The sequence below is a fragment of the Engraulis encrasicolus genome, unplaced genomic scaffold (genome assembly GCF_034702125.1).
Source record: "Engraulis encrasicolus isolate BLACKSEA-1 unplaced genomic scaffold, IST_EnEncr_1.0 scaffold_527_np1212, whole genome shotgun sequence".
Classification (NCBI taxonomy): domain Eukaryota; kingdom Metazoa; phylum Chordata; class Actinopteri; order Clupeiformes; family Engraulidae; genus Engraulis; species Engraulis encrasicolus.
In genome coordinates, this window is record NW_026945838.1 from 3,506 (window position 1) to 15,000 (window position 11,495).

The 11,495-nt window shown below is 42.7% G+C and overlaps 1 protein-coding gene across 1 annotated transcript in view; it reads left to right on the forward strand.

Moving 5' to 3' along the window:
* The first annotated feature begins 4,443 nt into the window (after positions 1 to 4,443).
* Positions 4,444 to 11,495, forward strand: part of LOC134444359 (tripartite motif-containing protein 16-like) — a 10,453-nt gene continuing 3,401 nt past the window's right edge. Inside the window, exons 1-4 of the mRNA XM_063193697.1 lie at positions 4,444 to 4,971; positions 5,376 to 5,471; positions 5,795 to 6,028; positions 6,116 to 6,271. Coding sequence (XP_063049767.1) covers positions 4,486 to 4,971; positions 5,376 to 5,471; positions 5,795 to 6,028; positions 6,116 to 6,271 — 972 coding nt within the window. The 5' untranslated portion in view covers positions 4,444 to 4,485. The remainder of the gene's footprint in view (positions 4,972 to 5,375; positions 5,472 to 5,794; positions 6,029 to 6,115; positions 6,272 to 11,495) is intronic.

The following is an 11,495-nucleotide window of genomic DNA, read 5'->3' on the forward strand; positions in this document are numbered from 1 at the left end:
ATGGTTGGGTGAAGTGAACTAGGAGCACAGTATGGTGACACCATGTTTACTTTATATCACTATGGTGACACCATGTTTACTTTATATCACTATGGTGACATAGTTTACTTTATATCAGCAACTAGGAGCACAGTATGGTGACACCATGTTTACTATATATCAGTATGGTGACACCATGTTTACTATATATCAGCAGGACATCAATCAGCAGGTAGGAGCACAGTATGGTGACACCATGTTTACTTTATATCAGCAGGATCATCAATCAGCATCTGGGTCATTCCACGCCAAATCAACAAGTGCCCGCGCACTTAGGTCTCAAAAAATTCTGAAAATATTACCAAGTGTACCCATGGTACTTAAGAGAAGCACTGTAAATGTATTTGAATGTAAGATGTATACTCTCCGTGTTACAGCCAATTTTACTGGGGGAGGGGGGTGCCCATTTTGTTCACACTCTTTTTTTTGTCAAAGTTCACAAGCCCCTAGCTCAATAACTAAACCATGTAGGAAGCTCAAATTTGGCATGCTGGTACATAGATAGGAATAGTTTGTTGCTAAACTGTCAGTTTTGGTCTGTATGATCCTGCATTGTCATAGCATTCCCTCAAAGATGATACAAATTGTACTGGAGTTTTTGGCTGTGCTCTGTTTAGGCCTTCAGAAGACATATTTGTGCCCAACATAGCCTCTTGATTTTTTTCCCCTTGTAGAGACAAGTAGGAACACTCTCATAAAAAGCTATAAATAGAAAGGAAACCCCATCAGTGTTTGAAAAGAAGACCTCACAAGTCTGACAAATCATTTTGGGTGTCATTTTCAGAGCTCCAGAACCCCTTGTGGGATTGTCCACAGATTTTTATTTTATTTTTTTCTTCATTCTCCATGAATTCTTCTTTTTAAAAATGCCAATGAGACTTGTCTTATGTGATGTTTTCTTTTTCAATTTCCAACCTGAACATGGGCACCATGTCTCTTTTGGTGTGCGAACCTGCTCCCACATTGAACGCTCCTGAAATCATTGAAATTGAAAGGGATACCTGCACCCCTGCACAAGGACTCTCGGGTGATCATGTCTGGGCAAAATTTGCATTTGATTATTTAGTCTTTACATTAAATGTTATAGAAAACATGTTGCTCTCTTTTTGCATTTTGCCCATGTTCAGGGTGGAAATTAAAAACGAAAACATCACATAAGACAAGTCTCATTGGCATTTTTAAAAAGAAGACTTCATGGAGAATGAAGAAAAAAATAAAATAAAAATCTGTGGACAATCCCACAAGGTGTTCTGGTGCTCTGAAAATGACACCCAAAATGATTTGTCAGACTTGTGAGGTCTTCTGGTCAAACACTGATGGGGTTTCCTTTCTATTTATAGATTTTTATGGGAGTGTTTCTACTTGTATCTACAAGGGAAAAAAATCATGAGGCTATGTTGGGCACAAATATGTCTTCTGAAGGCCTAAACAGAGCACAGCCAAAAACTCCAGTACAATTTGTATCGTCTTTGAGGGAATGCTATGACGATGCAGGATCATACAGACCAAAACTGACAGATTAGCAACAAACTATTCCTATCTATGTAGCAGCATGCCAAATTTGAGCTTCCTACATGGTTTAGCTATTGAGCTAGGGGGTTTGTGAACTTTGACAAAAAAAAGAGTGTGAACAAAATGGGCACCCCCCTCCCCCAGTAAAATTGGCTGTAACACGGAGAGTATACATCTTACATTCAAATAAATTTACACTGTTTCTCTTAAGAACCATGGGTACACTTGGTAATATTTTCAAAAATGTTTGAGACCTAAGTGCGCGGGCTCCTGTTGATTTGACGTGGAATGACCCATCTATCTTTCAGCATTCTCTTCATCTGCTGCTCATATTGTAAACATTTGTATACTGTGAGCGTGATGACAACAAAGTATCATCTGAAACTGAGTTGAATATTTTATATATTGAAACTAGGACGGAACTAAGACGGTTACATCGTCAAAACATGTCAGGTATGGATAAAACTTTTACATGTATGAAACAAAGGAAAAACTTCAGACATGACTTAACAGTTAGGCATTGTGATGGAGGGACCATCACTAGGGTTGTGGGTGTGTTCTGACTATCACGCCAATGATCCTGGCTCTTTGGGGTAGCGGTTAGAGCCCCAGTTTACTACCCCAGAAGGTCTGGGTTTGAGTCCCAGCTGGGCAACTCTACTCCCCTTCGCTACAGGCATAATGAATGCAATACATGATCTACTGTATGCAATGATACATCAAAACCGTGGAATGGAGTTCTATGGAACCACCCTCTCCCCTTATGTAGACCTCCTTGACTATATGTGATGTTTCCTGTCTCAGTGTCTGATACCGACGCTTTTATTGCTGGACCACAGAAGACTTCTTATACCATGATCTGAAAACACACACACACACACACACACCGTTGCCGGTTCGACTCCCGGCCTGCCAGGTTGGTGGGGGTAGTAATTAATCAGTACTCTCCCCCATTCTCCTCCATGACTGAGCATGACACTGCTCCCTTGGGGCCGCCATTGGGGGATGCCCCCTTGCACGGGTGAGGCATAAATGCCATTTCGTTGTGTGCAGAGTGCAGTGAACACTTGTATTCTGTGGAGTGGAGTGGAGTGGACTCCTACCCCCAACACACACACACACACACACACACACACACAAATTGGTCTTTGCCCAGGGCCTCAGATTTCCTATAACCGCCACTGCATACACTGGAACCTTCCCGAGACACGCGTGCACGCACGCGCACACACACTCACACACACACACTGAAGTGTGTGTGCATATATCAGAGCAATGCAGAACAACTGGTTGGACTCCTGTCATTTAAGATTCACACACTGAAGCAGACACTCAACCTTTCTGCCCTCTGTCTTATAGACATGTTGTCTTTGGCCGAATAGGCTTCATCATCCATTGATGGCTATATTTACATGTTTCAGCTCAGTAAAGTATTTTTTTAAATAACATATTCACACACACACACACACACACACACACACACACACACACACACACACACACACACACACACACACACACACACACACACACACACACACACACACACTGGTTGTACTGGTTTTCAGTCAAGTTAATTTCCTTGTTCACCAGCTTACGTGTTCCATTACGACCTTCTGAAAAACACATCACTCACGGATAGTTACGTTGATTTTGGTTTAAATAGGGTGTCTTCTAGTGGTGTAGTCTATGTAGAACGCAGGTATACGGAGTATACCCACTTCTAAATTTCAGGGATTTCAGTATACCCACTTAAAATTGATTGATCCATTGTTTTGAATAGCACAAATATATACAGTATACCCACTTCAAAAAATGCTCAAATATACAGTATACCCACCATGAAAAAGTAGACTACACCACTGGTGTCTTCCCCCGTCCAAATAAACTATCAACATCCATGGATTGGTATATTACTGCCTGGGTCATTCATGTTTTATTGTCTGCATGCTGTTGTGTTTTTTGTAATAGTGTTTGCCCCATTTTGAGCAGGGTGTTTATTTATTAAATGATCAGGTAAGCTCATTTGTTTTTGCTGCTGTCTCTTTGCTTGTGTTTTTAATGACTATTATATGGCGTGTTTGAGATATGAGTCAGCCTGTGGCATGTCCCTATTGTTTACACCCCCACACTGTTAATTTGCTTCCTGGTTCACACCACGCCCACGCCCACACACACACACACACACACACACACACACACACACACACACACACACACACACACACACACACACACACACACACACACACACTGAAAGGTGTGTGACATGTGCACATGTCAGAGCAATACAGAAAAACTGGTCGGGATTCTTTCTGCTCTTTCTTTTTTTATAGACATGCTCATTTGTGACAAAATGATATTCATTTCCAGATCTACAACCTTCCTGATATGTGTTCATACTGTTCAGTTGACTGTGCCAATATTATTACATACCAGGACATACAAAGGATGGGTTTGAATGTGAAATGTGAGTGTTATGACTGTTATGAGCTGCACATAAAAGTTATAATTTACCGTCTTATGAAAGCAAGTTCATTGAAAGTGTTACCTAGTTTTTAAGGTACATTGACATGGTTTTAGGTTTATAGCACCCTGTATTCATAACCTTGTAGGCTGTTGGAGTTTACAGTGTATAGGAAGTCACAGGATTGGCCACACCCACATCCTCACCTGGTCCCACCTTCCCCCTGCCTGATAAGAATGTTTCTGATTGGCTAATCCCCAACCCCTCCCTCCCTGGGCTCCTCCTTAGTGTTCTGAGGAAGTCAGCTGTCACTCTGCTGCTGCTTCTCCGAGTGTGCACTTGGAGTTTGGAAGAGCAACAAAATGGCGTCAACGTCAATGTCTTCCCAGGAGGAGTCCTTCACTTGTCCAGTCTGTCATGAGCTGTTGAGGGATCCAGTGACTATTCCATGTGGACATAATTTCTGTATGAAGTGCATTAAGGGCTGCTGGGATCAGGAGGATAGTAAAGGAGAATACAGCTGCCCCCTGTGCAAAGACACCTTCGACTCCAGGCCTGTCCTCCGCAAAAACCCTCTGATTGCTGAAATGGTGGAGAAGTTCAGGAAGACCAGCATCCAAACCGCAGCTCCTGCTCGCTGTTATGCCGAACCTGGAGATGTGGCGTGCGACGTCTGCACCGGGAGAAAACTCAAAGCTGTCAAGTCCTGTCTGGAGTGTTTGGTATCTTACTGTGGCGCTCATATAAAAGTTCATGATGAAGCTATCCCAGGTAGAAATCACACCATGGTCGATGCCACAGGCCACCTACAGGAGAGGATCTGCCCCCGTCATAAGAAGGTTTTAGAAATATTCTGTCGCACTGACCAGAGCTGCATCTGCTACCTGTGTATGGTGGATAATCATAAAGGCCACGACATGATTGCGGCTACAGCAGAGTGGAGTCATAAAAAGGTAAGACATAGAAATACAAGCATGCTTGGCTGTTATTTTTATAGTTTATGCAGATGCCATATAATCAGCATATAACTCGTCATCAACAATCATAAGTTAACAAAATGCACTTGAATAAGGAATGAATTATCTTTGACAGGCACCTTTGGTTTTAACCGAGAGAGAGTTTATTAGATAAAATGGTTCAATGTCTGACATTCTGTTAAACATTGACAGACGAACTTCAGTGTAGCCTAATTCCTACCTGTCTTACAGGTTCTGCCAGTCTGTCGCGTGTTTAATGTCAATCTGAGGTCATGCTGCATCAGCTGCTAGTGAGGAATTTGTGCCAAACAATTTCACCTCACTCTACAATGCACCCTATAGCACCCTAAAATGTGTTGTTTTGGTTCCTGATGTTCCAGGATGGTTTGGGTAACAGCCAGAGGAGATGCCAGCAGATAATCCAGTTGAAGGAGAAGGAGCTGCAGGAGCTGAGGAAGGCTGTGGAGACTCTCAAGGTGAGAACTGACCAGAGGAGAAGACAATCTGCACCAGTTTTCTGAGTATGTAGCAAGGTAGTTAAGTTATGATGAGCTCTGACACGAGCATGGCTCTAATGCTGTTTGCCATCTGGAACTAACGTTCACAGCCACATACTTACCTGGGCTGCTAAATTGCTTGCCAGGATTTAATCGCAATTTTATTAGTGACCTCCTTACATAATAGTAGTGATCTCTCTCTCTCTCTCTCTCTCTCTCTCTCTCTCTCTCTCTCTCTCTCTCTCTCTCTCTCTCTCTCTCTCTCTCTCTCTCTCTCTCTCTCTCTCTCTCCCCCCCATCAGTCTGGTGCACAGACAGCAGTGGAGGAGAGTGAGAGGATGTTTACAGAGATGATCAGCTCCATTGAGAGAAGGCGCTCTGAGGTGACAGAGATGATCAGAGCTCAGGAGAAGGCTGAGGTGAGTCGAGCTGAAGGACTCCTGAAGCGACTGGAGCAGGAGATTGCTGAGCTGAAGAGGACAGATGCTGAGATGAAGCAGCTTTCACTGACACAGGATCCCATCCATTTCCTCAAGGTAGACAACATAACTTTCTAGAGAGTTCAAAACAGGGCTCATGTCAGTAGGACTACCTCACCCTAGTGTGTGTGTTCCTCTGTGCAGAACATTGTGTCCATCACTGGGAGGCCTTACAGCACAACTTCATCCAGCGTGACTTTCAGCCAAAGCTTCTCCTTGGAGCCACTGAAGAAATCTCTGTCTGCACTGGAGGAGAAATTAGATCCAGTCTTCAAGCAGGAAATAGTCAAGATATCTGCAGCAGGTTTGACAAAATGAGACATTTCCACCGTTGGCATTTCAGATTTGCTGTTTAAGGGGGGACATGACCATTTGATATGTTGTTGTTTTTCTTGTTGCAGTGACTAATATTCAGACCATCGAGAGTATACAGTGTGAGTCTCCATCTAATAAATACACACACACACACACACACTCACTCACACACACACACACACACACACACACACACACACACACACACACACACACACACACACACACACACACACACTGTCCCCAACATGGCATCATAAAATTAAGTAAGATCATGACACTACAATTTGAACTGTCTCCACAAAGCCCTGTGATGGTTAGGTGTAGGGATGGCTATTTTCTGGGCTTAATTTCACAAACAAATTCGCCATTCCCCTTGCTTGTTTCACTGTTCTTGGCAGTAGTGAAGCAGCAGAAACACGGCTGTACTGACAGGTCAGGGTTAGGCATGGTTTTGGTCCGGTCACAGCGGAGCATTTCTGCGTAAGCAACAGAAACTAGCCGAGGCAACAGAAATTCGCCTCATCACGTAACAAAAGTGCTTTTCCACTGCGTTGAGGACCACGACTTAACTTGCAAAGGCACCGGACCTCAATGTGGAATGCACTGGTGTGAGATACTGTACATACAGTACGTCTTTACATGATGCCAGTCTGGCGTGAGATACCTACGCCTTCACATGATGCCAGTCTGGCGTGAGATACATACGTCTTTACATGATGCCAGTCTGGTGTGAGATACGTGCGCCTTTACATGATGCCAGTCTGGATACATACGCTTTACATGATGCCAGTCTGGCGTGAGATACATACGCCTTTACATGATGCCAGTCTGGCGTGAGATACATACGCCTTTACATGATGCCAGTCTGGCATGAGATACATACGCCTTTATATGATTCCAGTCTGGTGTGAGATACATACCTCTTTACATGATGCCAATCTGGTGTGAGATACTTACGCCTTTACATGTTGCCAGTCTGGCGTGAGATACATACGCCTTTACATGATGCCAGTCTGGCGTGTCTTTACATGATGCCAGTCTGGCGTGAGATACATACGTCTTTACATGATGCCAGTCTGGCGTGAGATACATACGCCTTTACATGATGCCAGTCTGGCGTGAGATACATACATCTTCACATGATGCCAGTCTGGCGTGAGATATATACGCCTTTATATGATGCCAGTCTGGTGTGAGATACATACGCCTTTACATGATGCCAGTCTGGCGTGAGATACATACATCTTCACATGATGCCAGTCTGGCGTGAGATATATACGCCTTTATATGATGCCAGTCTGGTGTGACATGCATACGCCTTTACATGATGCCAGTCTGGTTAGGGTGACATACATACGTGCTTACAACAAAGCCAGATCATCAATGCCAGTGCGCTATCGCCCTTCTGCCAAACTTGACACTTCTCCATGAATTTTTGACAGTTGTTAGTCATCTCTGTGAGCTCTGCGTTAGATTTCAGCGATATCTCTCAGTGCTACAGGGTCGGAAACCATGGCACCATGGGGCACGCGGCGGTACGAGTTACATCCAAAAGTAATTTGTGTTCGCTAAAAGCCATCACTGTAAAACTGGTTCACAATTAAAAGCAAATAACTATTTGATTTCCTCCATTTACCTAAGACCCGATGTCATGTAAAACAGGAGGAATTTTCTACCACAGGAAGGAAATATGTCACTTTCTATTCATTGAGCTACTGCGTGAAGTTCCGTGATCTGCCATCATGTCATGCGTTAACAAACAATCCACGTCTGACCGAGAAAATTATTAACCAATGCCCACGTTGGATAGTTCCAAATGTCGGAGTTGTTACAGGTCTAAGCTCTCTGCATGGCTAAGCAGTGATAGCCTATGTTAAAATTATTCCTACATAATTTACATGTGGGTCTTGATATGACTAAATGATTTTCATGCTTCATCATCTTTGAAAATAAACAGTTGTCCCGTCTGCCTTCCTTAATTTTGTCATAAGAGCTTCTGCATTGCAGACACGTGTCGTCCAACAAATCCAGTGGTGTAGTCTACTTTTTTCTGGTGGGTATACTGTATTTGAGCATTTTTTTAAGTGGGTATACTGTATTTATTTGTGCTATTCAAAACAATGGATCAATCCATTTAAAGTGGGTATACTGAAATCTCTAAAATTTAGAAGTGGGTATAGCCTACTCCGTATAGGCTACCCGCGTTCTACGTAGACTACACCACTGAACAAATCCTATATTTCCCCTTGTGTCCGTTCGCAAAGCAAGGTGCTACGGTGTCTCTCAAAATCTGTTGTTTATTTAACATAAAACAATCTATAAAATAGGCCTAACGGTATCCTTGCACGTCCTTCCAGCGGTAGTAGCCTAATGGTTTTGACTGTCAGCATCGCTCTCGCTGTTATCCAACAACAGTGGTGGTTGAATTGAATAGCCTACCCCTACTTGCCTCGTTAACACCAGACCTAATCACAAGTGTTTTTCAGATCGAAACGATTGTGTAGAACTAAAGGCAGTATGGGAGTTCCCAGGCTATAATACCCCTACAACTGTGGCGTGTCAAAGCCGTACACGTGTTGGTTCAGACTGCCCCCCGGTGACCAAAAAGTGTGCTGCAAATCAAAGTGGTGAACCATGCACATATAAGTTTTAATTTGCGTTATCTCGCAAAATATTTGCGTTATATCGCAAAAGGTTTGCGTTTTCTCGCAAATAGTTTGCGTTATCTCGCAAAAGATTTGCGTTATCTCGCAAAAGTGTTAGTCTCCAGTGCATACGTTTCCTCAAAAATGTTTTCCTCCTCCACGTCCCCTCTGGGCCTCCGTAGTTTCAAGCCGTTTTTGCAAGCTAGCAATGTGGCTTGTGGAGAAACGAGAGGGTTTTCTGGGTTTGTCGTCTAATACGGTCTCTGATTGGCTCCCTCCTCCTGCTCTGTGGAGAGATCATCTAAGTAAGAGTCACCACTTCCCGGGTGGTACTGCACTATTGGGGCGCCAACAGAGGCGTGCAGGCTCCATTTGGGGCTGTGCTCTTTTGACAGCGACCCCTAGGCGAGCTGCAGGCATGGTCCGACCAGAGTGGGACGGCTGTATACAGTATATGACCTCCCTTACCTCATATGTGGCTAGTCTACGGCCATGGGGGTTAGGTGCCTTTCTTTAAGGCCATGGGTGAGGGTGGGATTCGAACCTGCAACCCTCTGATCCTAAGTAGACCTCCCTAACCAAAATGGCATAGCTGCCACAGACCTGTATCTGTGTGTCTATGTGTAAGGTGTATTTTAGTTGAAATGTCACCAGGTTGCAAGAGACCTGTACTTGGGTGTAAGATGTGTGTTTTAGTTTGGATGCTACTAGGGCTGTAACAATGCTGCCCTGATGTCTTTACCTGTCTGTTTCGCAGGAAATGCTGCCGTGATGTCTTTACCTGTCTGTTTCACAGGAGATGCTGCCCTCATGTCTTTAGCTGTCTGTTTCACAGGAGATGCTGCCCTGATGTCTTTACCTGTCTGTTTCACAGGAGATGCTGCCCTGGGGCCTCATGTACAAAGAAGTGTGTGGATTTCCTACCAAGAAAGCACGGGCGCAAAAATCTTGAATGTTACTTACAGACAAAAAAATCCGGATGTATCAATAAGTGCGTAACCAGGTTTTGCCATGAAATCTTGAGCACATGCACGAGCACAAGTCTCCGCCTTGCCTCCTCCCTTAAATATTCTATATGAATATTCTAATTAGTATGAACAGACCCATTCATGTGCATTCATTGGTTGAAAGAATTGGAAAGGGAACGCGGGAAGGGGAACGCGGGAAATACATTTCATGATGCGAGGTGAAGGCGCTGTTTCAGAGGTAGCCAATTTAAAAGGAAGAAGGCTGCGTGCAATAGCCTGACTTCGGCGTGTATAAAATCAGGCATTGTAACTTACTTAACCCTCAAGCGACCGGCCTGTTTTTGCGACTAATCTGACCGAGCGGGGTCATTTATGACCCCAAGGAGTTTATATAGAAATACCACTATATAAATTATTTTTGGGGTTCATTCAAATTTATTTACATCTCACACATACTTGTCCCTCATCTAAAGCAAAAAATGTGAATTTGAACATTTTATTGTTTTGCTAAAAATTAGTCAAACTTACATACGGATATGCTAAGTATGATGTATGCCTTCATTTGCATATGTAAACATCAAAATCCAAAAAACATCCAATACATTATTTTTCTTCTCTCATCATCAGTAATCAACTGAGAAAGTTTCATGGTGATATCTATCATTTACATTTTTTAGCCTATTCACTTGTAGTAGTCTTACCATAATAATACAGTATATTTATGCTAATTATGGAAATTTCTCAAAGTGAAAATTTGGGAAACCAAGATAAATTCTATTCATTAGGCCCATAGATGATATTTCTGCAATAAAACTTTAGGGTACTCAACATTTCTGGGTTCATGAAATCACAAGATCAGAGAATATGGCAATTTACATAGACAAAACCATGTCTCAAACATATAACCTTATGCACACTCAAAATTTCTCTGAAACTTTTTCTGGACATTGTAGCTGTGAAAAGGTGTCTTCCATATGTATTAGAGCAAAGAAATGATTCAACTGATGCTTCAGCCTTTGTATAGCCATATAATAAGGACAATTTTAAAAACGCCATTGATTTCTACACTGATTACTTGTTTCTTCCCTCTTTGTTCATCAGGATGACTTCCATTTCATATTCTCATCATGTGTCTAGGACCACTGTGCCATGATATCAACAAATATGGAGCAATAACAGAGGAAATGCTACCTGGGTGCCCTCACAATATGTTTTGTTGGCTATCGCAGGGGTGCCCTATTTATTTATATAATATATTATATTTTAATACTATGAATGTTTATATTATGAATATTTTAGGTCTGCTGACCATGGCCTGCCCCAAGACACAAAATACAAAAACCAGAGTTTGAAAATTACAACAACAATGGACATTATAATGTTGAGTATCTCATGGATCCTCTCGGGGTCATAAATGACCCCAGAGGTGTTTTGATTATAATTCCCATATAGATGGTCCAAATCTCACCAAAATCATGCACAACATGCACAACATATGTATTGACAAACTCCTAGAAGGACAAGTTTTTCTGATGAAAATTGCAGAAATGGTGTATGAAAATATGTGCCCGGGGTCATAAATGACCCCAGTCG